Here is a 15,681-nt window from a genome sequence, read left to right on the forward strand (position 1 = left end):
AACCCTCATAAATTCCTAAGTGACAAGAGCACTAGGAGCATCTTTTGTTCTAATGAAGGCTCCGGGATGGGGGCTGGCACCCGAGACAGACCAGGCCATGATTACAAACTTGGGATTTTCAGCCTCACTCCCCACTTTCCCAGAGAGGGGAGAGGGCTGAAAACGGAGTTAATAATCGGTCATGCCAACGTGACAGAGCCTCCATAAAATCCCAATAGCATGGAGTGCTAAGGGCTTCTAAACTGGTGAACACACCCACACCGGGAAGGTGACACGCCCCAGTCCCATGGGGACAGAAGCTCCTGCGCTCAGGACCCCCCCACACCACACCCTACATGTGTCTGTCTCTTCATCTGACTGTTCTTCTGTGTCCTTCGTCACCTCCTTTAATAAACTGGTAAATGTAAGTGTTTCCCTGAGTTCTGTGAGCTGTTCTAGCAAATAATAGAATCCAAGGGAAGAGGGTCATGAGAACTTGCGGTTTGTAGCCAAGTTGGACAGAAGCTGTGAATAACGTGGTGATCTACTACTTGTGATTGGCGTCTGAAGTGGGGATGTCGGGCAGTCTTATGGGACTGAGCCCTTAACCTGTGGGATCCAATGCTGTCTCCGGGTAGACAATGTCAGAGTTGAGTTCAATTGTAGGACAAGTAGCTGGTGTCAGGGAATGGCTCGTTGTGGGGACAAACTGCCACACGTTTGGCCACCAGAAGTGTCAGAAGTCAAGTGTTCCATGCGAGCAGTAACGGAGACTCGCAGGAGAGAAACACGGGCGGAAAGAACCGAGATTTTCCCTACACAGGAAGGAAAACACAGTTTCTGTTCGCAATGTTTATTGGTCATTTGTAGACGCTTTTCTTAAAAGTGAAGTTCCTTAAGTCGTTTGCCTATTTTTAAAAATTGGGGTGACATTTTTTATGGACTTGTAGAAGTTCTTTACAGACTGTAGTTAGGAGTCCTGTTGGATATATGTTTTATAAATATACTCTTCTAGCCTGTGGCTTGTCTTTCGCTTTTTTCATAGTGCCTTTTGCTTAACGGACGTTTTTAATTTTAATAAAGTACAATCTTTCAGTTCATTAGAATGGAGCTTTTTGTGCCCTGTTTAAATATCTGCCTACCACCCTGAGGTCATGAACATATTCTGAGTTTTCCGTCACATTTAGTTTTATGGTCAAATTATTTTTACGTATGGTATAAGGTAAGAATCAAATTCTCTTTTTCCCACCGTGCTCACTATCTGCTTTGCCCACACTACCATTTCATTAAAAGATGCTCCAATCCCCATTTCACTGCAGAGGTACCTTGTTGTAAAATACATAATCAAGGGACATCTATCTACATAAGGCAGTTTCCTCAGCATGGACCAAATACAGCGGGGCTGTCCCACAAGTTCATAATGGAGCAGATAAGGTCCTATCCCATCTGGAGTGACAATTATCCCTACAGGACTTCAAACTGGCTGTAAGGTGGAATCGCAGCTGGAGTGCTCATCTTGGACCCCACTGAACTTTGAAGGTGGGTGACAGCGCCTCCCCGAGGAAATGACGTTCCAGGTCGTGTCACTTAACACTGGCGTGACCTGGCGTCACAGTTAAAATGACATCACAGCTCAGGTATATCGCAGGCAGTGTGACGTCGCGGCTCGAATGACATGGCTGCTCACGTTCTGCTGCGGCCGGCGCGAGGTCGAGTCCTGGCTGCATTTATGTAGCAGCTCACGTCAGGTGACGTGGCATCGCAGCTGGCATGACCTTTGACCTTTTGAGGGACACAGCACGGATTTCTCTTGGGTATAATCCAGAGGATGGGGATGCTGGGTCGAGGGTGGATATATATGTAACGTCCCAGCCAGCATGACATGATGTCGCGGCTGCAATGACATAGCCCCTAACGTCACATGACGTGCTGTTGCAACTTGGGTGACTTTCGAACCCATGAGGTTACTTGCTGCGTAATGTGGAGTCGGGGCTTACATGACGTCACAGTGCACGTTATGTTGCAGCCAGCGTAACGCTGTATCCTGGCTGCAAGAACGTGGCAGCTCACGTGACGTGGCATACCTAGAGCGACTTTTTCTCATTTATTGGGGTGACCTTTGAATACACCTGACGTCACAGCCGACAAGTTATGTCACCCTCGGAATAAGGTTTATACATATGTGTCGTCACCGGAATGGTGTGGTGTCGCAAGTGCAATGATGTCACAGTTCAGATCACGTGACATGGCATCACAGCTGGAGTGACCTTTGAACCCATGCAATTTCGCAGCTGGCATCACGTCGGGCTGCAATGACGTCAGAGCTCACGTTACGTGTGTGGCGTCAAAACCTGCGTGATCTTTGACCCAAGTAACGTCGCAGCCTGCACGACGTGTCACAGCCGAAATGACGTCACAGGTTAAATTATGGGATGCGTTGCAGCTGCAGTGACCTTTGAACCCACGTTAAGTCGCAGTTGCAGTGACGTTGCAACACGTCACGTGATGTGGCGTCACAGCTGGGGTAACCTTTGAACCTATTTAATTTTGAAGCCTGGGCGACAGTCCATTAGTGAGTATATGACCGTTCAGGTCACGTCTCTTCCCATTGGCATGACCTGGAGTCGCAGCTCAAGTGACTTTTTTAAACTAAGTGATATGGAGTGACCTTTGAACCGATATTCCGTGTCTGCGAGCGTGACGTGAGTCGCAGCTGAAATGACGTCACATCTAACGTCATGTAAATAGTTGCGGCTGTTGTGACCTTTGAACCTACGTGACGTCGCAGCCACCGTAAGGTCGCGTCGCGGTTTCAGCGACGGCACAGTTCACGTGACGTTGCGTCGCAGCGGGGGTAACCTTTGAACCCACGTTAAGTCGCAGAGGCAATGACGTTGCAATGCACAACACATGACGTGGCGTCGCAGCCGAGGTGACCTTTGAACCCACGTTCGGTCGCAGTTGCGATGACGTTACAGCCCACGGAACGTGATGTGGCGTCGCAGCTGGGGTAACCTTTGAACCTATTTGATTTTGAAGCCTGGGCGACAGTCCATTAGTGAGGATATGGCCGTTCAGGTCACGTCTCTTCCCATTGGCATGACCTGGAGTCGCAGCTCAAGTGACTTTTTTAAACTGAGTGACGTGGAGTGACCTTTGAACCGATATTCCGTGTCTGCCAGCGTGACGTGAAGTCGCAGCTGAAATGACGTCACAGCACGTCATGTTAATAGTTGCAGCTGTTGTGACCTTTGAACCCACGTGACGTAGTAGCCGCCGTGAGATCATGTCGCGGTTCCAACTACGTCACAGGTCATGTGACAATGCGTTACAGCTGCGGTGACCTTTGAACCCACGTTAAGTCGCAGTTGCAATGACGTTGCAATGCACGTCACATGACGTGGCGTCGCAGCTTAGGTGACCTTTGAACCCAGGTTAAGTCGCAGTTGCGATGACGTTACAGCCTACGGAACGTGACGTGGCATCGCAGCTGGGGTAACCTTTGAACCTATTTGATTTTGAAGCCTGGGCGACAGTCCATTAGTGAGGATATGGCCGTTAAGGTCACTTCTCTTCCCATTGGCATGACCTGGAGTCGCAGCTCAAGTGACTTTTTTAAACTGAGTGACGTGGAGTGACCTTTGAACCGATATTCCGTGTCTGCCAGCGTGACGTGGAGTCGCAGCTGAAATGACGTCACATCTAACGTCATGTAAATAGTTGCGGCTGTTGTGACCTTTGAACCCACGTGACGTCGCAGCTGCCATAAGGTCGCGGCGCGGCTTCAGTGACGTCACAGCTCACGTGACCTTGCGTCGCAGCGGGGGTGACCTTTGAACCCACGTTAAGTCGCAGAGGCAATGACGTTGCAACGCACATCACATGACGTGGCGTCGCAGCTTAGGTGACCTTTGAACCCAGGTTAAGTCGCAGTTGCAATGACGTTCAACGCATGTCACGTGATGTGGCGTTGCAGCTTCTATGACCTTTGAACCACGTGAAGTTGCAGCCAGCGTAAGGTCACGTTGTGCCTTCAATTACGTCATCGTTTACGTGACATGAACTGGTGTCGCAGCCGGGGTAACCTTTGACCCATTTAACTTTGAAGCCTGGGTGACAGTGCATTGCTGAGGAAATGATGGTCCAGGTCACGTCTCTTCCCACCGGTGTGACCTAGAGCCATAGCTGGAGTGACTCTATTAAACTGACGTGGAGTAACCCTCGAACCTGCCATACGTTTCCGGTGCCGCGATGTGACGTCGCGGCTGAAATGACGTCACAGCTCACATCAGGAGACCTGGCGTCGCAGGTGGCGTGACCTTTGAACTCATATGACGTCGCAGCCAACCTAAGGTCACGTCGCAGCTTCAGTGAGATCACAGCTCACGTTACGTGATGTGGCGTCGTAGTTGGGGTAACCTTTGAACCCATGTTAAGTCACAGCTGCATTGACGGTGCAACGCATGTCACTTGACCTGACGTCGCAGCTGGGTTGGCCTTTGACCCACGAGTAGTTGCAGCCCAGTGTGAGGTCGCGTCGCGGATTCAATGACGTCACAGCTCCCGTTACAGGACGTGCTGTTGCAGCCAGTATAACCTTTGACCCATGTTACGTGACATCCCACGTTACGAGACGGGGCGCCACAGCCGGGGTGACCTTTGAACGCACGTGGCGTCCCAGCTGGGTAACTTTTGGGGTGACGTCGGAGCCGGCGGGCGTCCTGTCGTGGCGGAGTGCCGTTTGCGTGTGCGGGGCGTGGCCGCAGTGGAGCGGCAGCGCCGGCCTTGCTGCCCACCGGCTGCGTGTCGGGCCTCAGCCTCCGGTCTGCGAAGTGGGGACAGTCAGAGAGCCCGTCCTGCCTGCGGCATTTCTGCTTGTTTGCACTTGAGCCGAACAAGCGTCCATGGCCAGATTCAGGGTCAGCAGGTAAAGCATTGAAACCCTTAACCTTCCAGTCTCCTGTAACTATAAAACTCTAGGTGTTGAAATTTTCTTTTGGATTCCGTTGTTACAAGCATTAGTATCTGAAATGGCGAGGTTAATGTACACCTCTGAGACGTCCTCCACATCCACTCCAGTACAGCGAGTTGTCCCCCAGCCCCAGGGGAACACACCACAACGGGAGCCGCTCCCGTTCAGGAAGAGTTCTCGAAGCCCTTCGCCGCCTTTGGCAAGTCTTTCGGTGCCTCAGACTCAGCCTTCCCCTGGCATGTCCCATCCCCTCCACCAAACGTGGGTTTGTTATCTCTGTGAGCGTGTCCCCTAGATGCGACCTTGATGGGATGGTGCCTTGCTTCAAGCCCCGCTGTCCCGGAACGAGGTCTACTCTTTTTAGTATAGCTTAAGACCCTTTATGATCCGGCCCCTGCCCGCTGCCAGCCTTTCTTCCTCTGGTCCTTGGGCTCTGGTTTATATTGAACCTGGAGTCACCCCCCACACACACACATCCAGTTTCTATTCTCTTCCCCACCCCATTCCTCTGCCTCTGCTTCGACCGTCTAGCAGAGCCTCCTCAGTCTGACCGGAGCGTTGGCTCTATTGTAACCTCACCCGGGAGCCTTTCCAACTCACCCTGCGTGCTCCCCTCGGTCAGAGCACTGGGCACGTGGCATGGCAACTGTCGCACACTTGGCTGTCCCTTTACTAGACTGCGAGCAACACGGGCGCCACACTGTCCCTCCCAAATCTTCGCTGCCCAGCAAAGGGATGTCACAGACAAGGAATTTCTTAAAATAGGAAGGATGCTTATTGCAGACACAACAGCCACAGCCACTCTGATTTGTAGGCGTCCCCCGAGAGGACTTGCTATCTCCACGGGCCAGTGGCCTCTGGCTCACTCAGTCCAGGCCACACCTTTGGCAATGGTGCCCGTGAAAAGGCCAGGGAGGGAGGAGGCACCCCAGGCTTGGGTGCCGGTGCTGCAGTCCCACTTGGAAACAGCAGGTGGCGCCCAGCGGAGCCCCAACAGTCAGGGTTGACACTCGACTCCTCTGTGACGATGCATGGGGCTAACAAATTCCTGCCTTTACTCATTGATGTGCATGTGGAAATTCTTTAAGAAGAATTGACAGATCTCATCTGTGTGTTTCGGAGTCGGACACTCCTGGTTTTATTCCTGGCTCTCCTTCTAGCCATGGACCTGTCAGGTGCTGTGGAGCTTGTAGGGTTTTAAATGAGATGAGGTTTGAAAAGTTCCATCACGATCCCTGGCACATCCTAGGTGTCCCATATTTATTCGTTTTCCCTGTTAAACTGTCTACGTCGCTTTCTGTGCCCCTTTGACACTCAGTGGCTTCTCGCTGCTTACTGCAGGCTGGCAGCTCTCGAGGGCAGGGTTCACCTGAGTTTCTCTGTCTTCAGCGCCCAGCCCCGAGCTGGGTGCATAGCAGGTGTTTGGCAAATAATCAGTGAAAGGGTGATGACGGTACTCACGCCTGCCCACCCCAGATAAAAACCTGTTATCCAGGTCTAAATACTTGGCTGTTTTTGCAGAAAACACACCATTGGGGAAAATCGGGTAAAACTTGAACTGGGACTTTTGCTGCCGGTGACCCCAGAGGCTTCTACACCGGGGCACACTCTGCAGAGGCCGGAAGGAGCCGGGCAGCCTGCCTGCACGCGTGCTGCTGGAAAGGTGCCCTCCGGGGGCTGTGATGGGGCCCCTCTGGGTGACACAGAGTCCCCTTTTTCCCAGGCAGCCTGGGACTTACCACCATGGCTTGGCAGGCAGGGAGGGCAGAGAGGCAGAAAGCAGGGAGAGGCCGGGGTCACCCTTTCTCTGTCTGGGGTTCTGTGTGAGTCCTTGTAACCCTGACAGCTCCTCTATTCCTGGGGGACGAGGGTCAGCTCGCCCCCTAACGGCTCTGCCTAGGTCTGGGGCAGCGGACATTTCTGTGGGTTTGCCAGCCCTTCCAGGCTAGAAACTGGGAGTGAGATCAACCCCCTCGGGTTGAGGGGACACCCAAGCAGTGACCCTGCATGCGAACGCTCCGTCGTGAACGGCATCGAGGTGCGCAGAGGTGCCTGGTGCTCGGGACGCAGGGTCTTCACAGTGCTCTGTGCCCTAGCACTTCCTCGGCATGTGCAGACGTGGCCCCCATGGTGACCCCTGGGGAAGGTGTCACCTCTGATACCTTAAGTGTCGTAGGTAGGGCAGATTCGGTTCTAGCGAGAGGGGCTCTGCCCCCAACTCGGCCAAGCGTGTGAGTTTTGCCCTGTCTGTGGCTTTTTTCTTTACTTGATAGTTCACATCCCTGGAGAAATGGGAAGTGGGAATAGAAGATTCTGGAAACTCCCCAGGTTTTCTAGGGCGGGAGCAGCGTGGCTGCCGAAGGTCGGGGACGGTAGAGGCTGGGGGTTTCCTTTGGAAGGTACCTTTTAACAGGACAGTTGCTTCTCCAGGGGACTCGGAAGCAAAGGTCATAAAGGCACTTGTTCACTGCAGCCTCTGTTTCTTAAGAAACCATTTACCCTGGAAAAAACTTCACGCGCACAGGGCGCAGCGTGCGATGAGCCCGCATATGCCCCTCTCTCAGCTTCTGCGATTTCTGATATTTTGCCTGTGTTTATTTACCTTTCTCCCAGATTTCTTCCTGTTAGAGTGGAAGCAGCTCGACTTATTTTAGGAGGCGTGTCGGCCCTCTGTAAAGATCTGAGGTCAGGATCGAAGGGTTCACGGAGCTGGGAGGGTGTCTGGACACGTCTCAGTCCAACTCGCTTAGGTCGTAGGCGGGAAGCTGAGGCTCAGTGAAGAAAGAGACGAAGAAAGCCTGAGTTGGAGCCTCGGGAGGCCTGGCATCTGGGTCCTGCCAGTGCCAGGCCCGGGGAGGGGACGAGGCCGCGCACACGGCCCGGCTCTCACCGTCAGCCCGTCTCGCACACGGCCCGGCTCTCACCGTCAGCCCGTCTCGTTCCCACCGTGCGCCCGAGCCCACGGCGCCATCCTCATGAGTCCGTGGGGAACTGCAGAGGCCGAGGGTGTCGGTGGGTCATTTCCAGCCCGTGGCCTTTTTCTCTGCCACGCCGTGTCCCTGCTGGAAGTCGGGGGGGTTTACAACTGGGCCCCATTCTCTAGACCCCAGAGGCCTGGGCGGTCTCGTCTGAAGGAGGAAGCCTGCTCTCCTCCAGAAGGTCCATCATGGTAATGCCATCGTGACTTCTACCTGAGACCACGGTGCAGGAGTGTCTCCCCTCACGTCCCCCCAAGCAGGAGCATGTTCCCTGCTGAAGATGGAGCAGAGCCAGGGACAGTATGGCACCCCTAGGGGCAGCGCCTCAGCGCTTCAGGTAAGGCCCGGCCCCTTGTGGGGGCCGAGGACACGAAGCCAGCCTGCCCACGCCGTCCATACGCATGTGCTCTGAGCCCCACGTGTCCACTCCCAAGGGTCTCGGGACACAAGCCCAGCCGCCTGTCCAAGACCGAGGGCCACGGGGCCCGAAGCCCTATGCTAGTCCTTCACTACCTTTTTTAATAATCGTCAAAACAGCTGTTACTGCTCTCATTCATCCCGGGATGCAGACGAAGGCACCAAGCCTTGGAGAGGACCGGAAGCTGCTCCTGTGGCAGACTTGGGGGGCCAGGGGCGCCATCCTCCCTGGTTTCCACGCTTGCCCACCGGGCCCAGGATGCCGACTGGAGTCGCCTCCCTGCCTGGCTCCGCCGCGGGCACTCGGAGCCGCTGTCCCGTCTGCTCTGAGGCGGTTCCTTGCAGCCCATCAGCTCTCGCCTGGCCCCGTCTCGCCCACTTCCGTACCCGTGACCTCCGTCACCCGCCTCTTCTCTTCTGTGACTTTAGGCACAAGGTTCCCATCGCGTTAGTGAGGACGTTTCGATCTCTCAGTGACAGATGCTCGGGCAGAGCGGTGACCTGGACCTCTGCGGCCAGCGCAGCCCTCATTCCTGTCAGGAAGTCGTGCATCTTCGCTCTTCCCACGTACCTTCCCAGGACGGCCACTGACGCGGGCGGAGCGTCGCCCCAGCTCGCCGCTGTCCCCGCCCGGCCCCGCGGGGCCTTAGGCAGTGGCGCGGCAGCAGACGTGCGGGCGTGGGGGTGTAGCTGTGCGCTATAGTTTGGTGTGGCCGCCTCTGCTTCCGCCGCCAGCCGGGGGAGGCCGCCCAGGCCACTGCTCTGCTGGTCCCGAAGTAAGAGGCCTGTGGAGCTGACTGGGTCTTGGCCTGCGGCCTGAAGCAGCGTCACCAGCCGACGGGCAGACCTGGGCTGGGAAAAACGAGTGTCTCTGTAAGCCACCACGATGGGGGAATGGTCTGTCACCCAGCACGAGTACAGTGGTGGCTGACTGAACACCGACGACTTCAGCAGCAGGAGAACTTTATCGGTTGACGTAACTGAACAGTGGCACGGGTGCGGCCTGATTCAGGGGCTCGTTTGTCACTGTCCAGCTCTCAGACAGGCTTTCCCCGCTCATTCACGTGTTCGTTCAATGCATACTGTGTTCCAGGCGCCGAGGATGAACGAAGAGGCCTCCGCCCACGGGGAGCCAAACGTTTTTCTGGGAGAGGCGAGCAACAGAAACTGAAGCCAGCAAGCAAGGCAGCAAGCACCAGGCGGTGGCCGTGCACGGAGGGACTGAGGTGAGGAGGGACACGGTGACGAGTCCCGGGGGGGCGTGGTGCCCCAAGGGCGGTACGTGCGTGGCGAACACCGGGAATGGCGCCGTGACCACGTGGAGACTCGGGTAGGGCGGAAGCCGGCCGGGGGCCAGACGGCCTGGGCCCTTCCAGCTGTGGCAGGGAGGTCGGACTCTCGTCTCAGTGTTAAAAGAAGCCATGAGCGTTTTGAACAGGAGAGTGTCATGAAATCTATATGTTTTTAAACCTCGACGGTGCGTAAAATACGTGTAAAGTGTCAGTTTCCGTCGAAGGAGCAGACTTTAAATTCTGCTTTACGAGGTTGCTCACGAGGTAACGAAGCTGCCCTCTTCAGTTCAGTATGGTTCACGCTGCCTCGTGCGATCCAGCGTGTGGCCTTTGAGAGGGTTCATCAGACGAGCTTGTGGGTCTCCCCGCTCACAGCCAAGGTCGCTGACGGCGCAGTTACAGAAAAGTCATCCAAAGAGATGGGATGGTGAGGACGGAGGGCTAAGGGGGTGCGGCTTGGAGGGAGGAGGAAGGGGGAGGAGGCGGGACCGGGCGCCCAGGCAGGCACTGGAAGTGGTAGCTGCAGGGATGTGGGAGCCGGGCAGGTTTTTCTTTTTCTTTCAAGATGACAGGAATTTCAAACGTGTGTCTTGCTGATGGGAGCGATCCAGGCGTGAGGAACGGGGTTGCTGGCCTAGGAGATTGTGGGATCATCGCAGGAGCGAGTCCAGGCAGGAGGGGAGCAGAGGGAGCAGGAGGGGGCAGCCACAGACGGCCCCGCGTGGACCCCGTGGCTTCGCACCCCCGGGGCGGTGCAGGTCTGTGAACCGGAAGAGCAGAAGCCAGGAGGGCCCGTCCCCACCCACGCAGGGCAGCGGGGCTCACCCACCTCCTGGGACCAGCATTTCTGTCTCAGGAAACTGTCCCGACCCTTCTTCAGCAACGACGCTCGGTGGAGCAGGGCCTGCTCTCGGGACCCTGAGGGGAAACGCGTGTGTCGGCCCCTCACACAGGCGGGGAAGCCCGTCTGCCTGGGGGAAAGGAAGAACTCTCCGGGGGCGTGGGATGGAGCGACTGGAGGCACGGACTTGACGGCCACCAGGACCCCTCCCCGTCCGCCGTCTCCTCTCCTCTCTGCGTAAGGGTTCTTGGGGTTCATTCACTTTCCCCGACTTCCTTTCCAAAGAAACAGTCAGTGGAGGCCCAACCGCGCATGTGGAGAGGCCGTGTCTGTCACGCTTATCACGTTGTCAAAACAGCACTTAGACGGAGGGCGCACGTGGGCCACGTGCCTCCCCCAGATCGGCCCCCTGCGGTCAGGGGGCAGGGTGTGCAGCAAACCCCACAGCTCCAGTCGGAACCACGTAGCGGGGCTGGCGAGCGGAAGGTTTCTTGGGAGAGAGGGAAGGGTCCAGGGCAGACGAAGAACAGGCGGCCACTATGTGAGTGGACCGGGAAGGATGCACACATCTTTGCCCGGGCACAGACTTCCTGGCGAGCCCACAGAACAGTAGGGCTGAGTGTTTAGAGGATACGCACCCCCTCCCTCCGGGGGACTGGCCATGTGACTTGCTTTGTCAAAGGTGGGGGAGCTCACGGGTGCGACTCAGGCTTGAGCTTGGGCTCCTGTGGCTGGGCCTGCACTCTGTGCTGCCGCCTCCACGGGAACAGTCCTGTCGGCCACTGGTCCCACAGGAAGGAGATGCAGGTGGAGCAGGCCTGGGCCTGGTGCAGGGTGGCCCTGGTCGCTCGGCCCTGTCGGCCGTGTGCCACAGGTGGGGGCCCGGGAACGATCGCCCATGTGCCGTGTGGAGTTCCGGGCGTTTATTACGGGAGCAGCTGGTGCTGAAGTGCTGTCCCCAGTCACTGCCCCGACAGCTTGCAGGCCCGACCCTCTGCACTGCTGCCGATCTCGCTGAGAAGGCCTCACCTGCCCAGGCCCGAGGCGCAGACGGTGGCAGTGCTTACAGGGGTGACGTCGCCCTTCTCCGGTCTGCTCAGGGGTCCTGCTGAGCGTCCCGGCAGCCCCCTCTCCCCCAAAGCCTGTCAGCCCTGTCCCCTCTGCTCCCCTCCAGTCAGGCCCATAACCCTGCCGAGGCCCCGTCACCTCCCACGGAAATCCCTTCCTCATGGGACAGTCATGCCAAGTTTGTTTTTGTTTTCGTTTTCCTGAATGAATGGACAAAAAATTTTAATACAGGCTTCACAAAAGGAAGGTACACAAATGGCCAACAGATACAAAGAGATGCTCAGCCTCATTAGTCGTGAAGACACAAATTAAAAGCATGATGAGATGTCACTATGCAGTCACGGAACGAACACTAAGAGACCACAGCACCAGTGTTGGCAGGACGTGCGGTCCTTGGGCCCCTTCTGTGTTGACTGAAGCACAAAATGGTACCATCACTTTGGAGCAGAGTTGGGCAGTTTCTAAAAATTAAAGCTCAACCTTACCAAAAAAAAAAAAGCCCACTCACACGACCTGCAGTTCCACTGCTGGGCACGTACCCAAGCGAAGCGCCCATGCTGCGTGGCCGAGTGCAGGCCCTGGGCCTCTGCGCCTTGCCCTGTGGGGAAGGTGTCCTGAGTTCCTGGCCGCCACAGAGAGTTGCCCTCCGTGGGCCCGATGCCACTCGCCGTCACGGGCAGCACACTTCTGCTTCCTTCTTTTGGGTTGATTCTTTTGCCATTTCGTTTAGGGTAGTGGAAAAGTCCAGCGCCCTCTGCCCGAATCACTCGAAGGTCCTATTCAAGTCGGCATTTCTCGTGGACTTCCCCCAAGGTGACATTTGGGAAGAGATTTTGCTTTCGCTTTGCTGAGGGAAACTTGACAGAGAAACCGGTTCAGCTTCTGCCGTGGCATCAGCCTGGCGGTGGAGCGGACCACATGTGAGTTACATGGCGTCGGCGGGGCTGAGAGCAAGTCCAGCGTTGTCTGTCGTGCACAGCTCTGTGCTGGGCCTTCTGAGGGACAGAGATAAGTGAGGCGGCCTCTGCCTGGCAGCGCGGCCGGTCTGCAGTCGAGCCGAGGGTCCCGGCCGCAGAGCAGCCGCCATGCGAAGTTACAGTTACACTGAGCTTTGCTACTTCGCAGGCGCAGACTACTGCGGGGGCGCACGCTGACGGTGTCCTGGCTCGGTGGAGAGGGTTTGGAGACACGGTGGGAAAAGGAGGGGCCCCGCTCCGGAGCCGGGGAAGCCCCCAGGGTCAGCGTCCAGCCAGAGCACCCCCTGGAGTGTGGGGAGGAGCTCCCTGAGCTGGTGGACGAAACGAGCACAGGGTGTTCCAGTAAGACAGGGTGCGGGAAGACTAGGCTGAGCGCACACCTGCACACAGGTGCGCAGAGGCCGAGGGGCGGATCGGTGCATCGTTACGTGGTGCGCTCGGATGCTCTGTCTGCGTGGGACCACGCACGGTTTCGGCCTCCCCCACTCCTTCCTCCTCCGTCTCCCCGTTGCCGCTACAACCTTAGCTTAAACATCCTACCCCCCGCGCCACGTTTGTCGACACGTGTCCTTCCCTCCCGGCCTCGGCTCACGACCAGGTGCTCCTGCCCCCAGACGCAGCAGGACGACTGGGGGAAGTCCCGCTTGCTTGTGCCCACAGAGGATTTCCTGGAAGTTCGTCTCCTCAGATAGAAAGCCCGCTCCCGCCAGGTGCCTCGTCGCATCGGGCCACTGGCTTTCTTGATGGGGAGCGGGCTGCCCCCCTTGCATTTTGTGATCGTCCAGGCTTGGCCCGCTGGACCAGAGGAGAGGACAGGCATGCAGGTGGCTTCTTGTGCACATCGTGCCCTCCCCCCCGAGTCACCACTGAAGACCATCGTCCTCTGCAGAGGACTTGCCCTGGCCGGGCCTCAGAGATGAGAAGTGGCCGTGCTCAGCTCTGAGGAGCGAGGAGCCAGGGCTGGGAGTTCCCCTGAGCCGCCGCCTCTGCAGCAGCCGAAACCCCAGCAACTTTCCGCCCAGGCTCCACCTCTGGAGAAAAGGGAAGTTGACCTCAGTGGGGCCTGTGAGGTCACGCTCCCGAGGACCCTTGTCTCAGCGGTGGGACCCTTTGGCCACTCGTCAGCCAGGGATGTGTCGGGGTCCTTCCCTCGTGTCCCCATCAGAACTGACCCTCAGTCAGTCACTGCCTTCTGCTCCTTCGTTGGAGCAGGGAGTGGGCTAGTGACAGAGGACCGAGATCTACCCCTCAGCCCACGTGGGACACTTCCGTCCCCAGAGGGTGCAGGTCCGGGGGTGGCCTGGTGGCAGTACAGCGGGTGGGCTGGCTTCGGAGTGCTCCCTGGGTCCCCTCAAGATCGGAGCTGCCTCCCTGACTCACCATCCCGAGGGATTGTGCGAAGGTGGCGCTGGTTAAACCGCACGACCGTGCAGGTGACCTTGCATGGAAGTCGCACGCTGTGGCAGTTTTAAAACGTGGCCACACGTTCTTTGACGCTCCTCTCATCAGTAAAAGCTGGCTGTTTGCTCCCCTCGCCTCCGGGGAGGCGTGTGACTGCTTCTGCCGGCGCAGTGTGACAGATGTGAGCTCTCAGCTGGTTTAAGAAAGGCCGTCTGGCTCCTGCGCGTGTCACGGGAACACTTGCTCTTGGCACCTTGAGCCACCACGTGGGAAGGGGAGCCAGGAGTCGCTCACCGTGCCGGAGAACCGTGCGGCGCCCAGCGGTTCCGGCCCAGCTACAGCGGGCATCCCAGCGACCCCCAGGCGTGGGGCAGAGGCCGGCCCCCCTTGGAGGACCCCCGAATTTCACGCCCGTGGGCAGAATGTGTGGGGTGGTTTGAGCCTCTGTTCTGGGGGCTGGTTTGGCGGGAGTGGCAGGCGACCGGCACCGGGCACAGATGTGGCAGGTGGCGTCAGCACGGTGAGTAGAGCTGAGGCTGCGGGGCGTGCGTGTGATGACAGCTGCCACGGGGCACGTCACCGCCGGAGCCGCTCCTTCTTAGCACGGTCCCTGCCTTCGTCACTGTCACTCTCGTGGGAAACGCTGCTGGCTCCCCGAGCCCCTGGCAGGGCTCCACGCTTCTCCGGCAGAGCCCCGTGGGCCGAACGGGCACGGGAGCGCCACAGTCAGAGAGCTGTGCAGACACTGGGAGACCACGTGCCCTCAGGCCCGCTGCATGGCCTTGGCTTGGGTTCCAGGAGGGCCCCGCCCTGAAGCTGTCTTGCAGCAACGTCCTGCAGCTGCTCGCTCCGCAGTCCCTCCGACCCCCGGCGACGTGGAGCAGTCTCCCCTAGACCGGCATTCTCCAGGGGCAGAAGCTTCGTCCCCCACACCTCACAACCCCAGCGCTCGGCCGCAGCTTATGGAGTAACCGAATACACGTTTGGCTCCGGACCTTAGCCTTTCTGGGGCAGCCCCCTAATCTCACACAAAATTCCACATGCGAACAGAGTGGCTGGGGTTGGGGGACGATGTCCGGGTCCTTGTGACCCATAGACAGGCCCTGGTGCACACAGTCCCCGCTCACAGTGAGAACGGAGACTGCCCTGCATCTTCACGCCTGCTTCTTGGTCAGCCGCTCACCTCCGTCCCACCCTGCCCTGCAGCCCGCCTCGCGCCTCCCGGTGTTTTTGCAAAGATCTTGGCTTTCTGTCTCCTGTCCGTCTGTGAAAAGGGATTATTTGGGAACTCTCCAAAATAAACGAAAGCCGACCACACTATTTAAGAGTTTTTAAAGCAACTCCTTTATGGATCCAGCAGGTCAGGAACATAGACCCCAAACGTGCTCGGCCCCAGTGTGATCTGAGCACATTTCACCGATCCAGCAAGGACCAGCCCCCTGCCTTCCCGGGGTCCAGGCTTGGGCATCGGCAAGAGAGAAAAGAGGGCGACCCTGGCATTGCAGCTTTTAAACTGCACGCGTTACTATTGTTCTAGAAACTCACCGCCAGGAAGTGCGAGGGAGGAGGAGACAGGTTTCCCATCCTCTCCGTGGTTTTCATGACACGCGATGGTGATCCGAGGTGGACAGCTGCCTGCTCTTGGCTCCGTGCTCCCGTGGGCCCGCGGGCACAGCCTCGGAGGGAGCGAGAGGGCTTCCCCAGGGAGGCCTTGGAGAAGAGGCCTGGCCACATGTCCGTGTGCACCTTCGCTCTC

The 15,681-nt window shown here is 57.5% G+C and overlaps 1 protein-coding gene across 3 annotated transcripts in view; it reads left to right on the forward strand.

Annotated features, from left to right (window-relative positions):
- Window positions 1–15,681, forward strand: part of BCL2A1 (BCL2 related protein A1) — a 47,009-nt gene that overhangs the window by 19,026 nt on the left and 12,302 nt on the right. For all 3 annotated transcript variants that reach the window (XM_039858387.1, XM_039858389.1, XM_039858388.1), the window contains one exon: window positions 9,440–9,572. In XM_039858387.1, the coding sequence (XP_039714321.1) occupies window positions 9,440–9,572 (133 nt within the window). The remainder of the gene's footprint in view (window positions 1–9,439; window positions 9,573–15,681) is intronic.

This window comes from Pteropus medius, unplaced genomic scaffold, assembly GCF_902729225.1.
Source record: "Pteropus medius unplaced genomic scaffold, Ma_sr-lr_union100, whole genome shotgun sequence".
Taxonomy (NCBI): Eukaryota; Metazoa; Chordata; class Mammalia; order Chiroptera; family Pteropodidae; genus Pteropus; species Pteropus medius.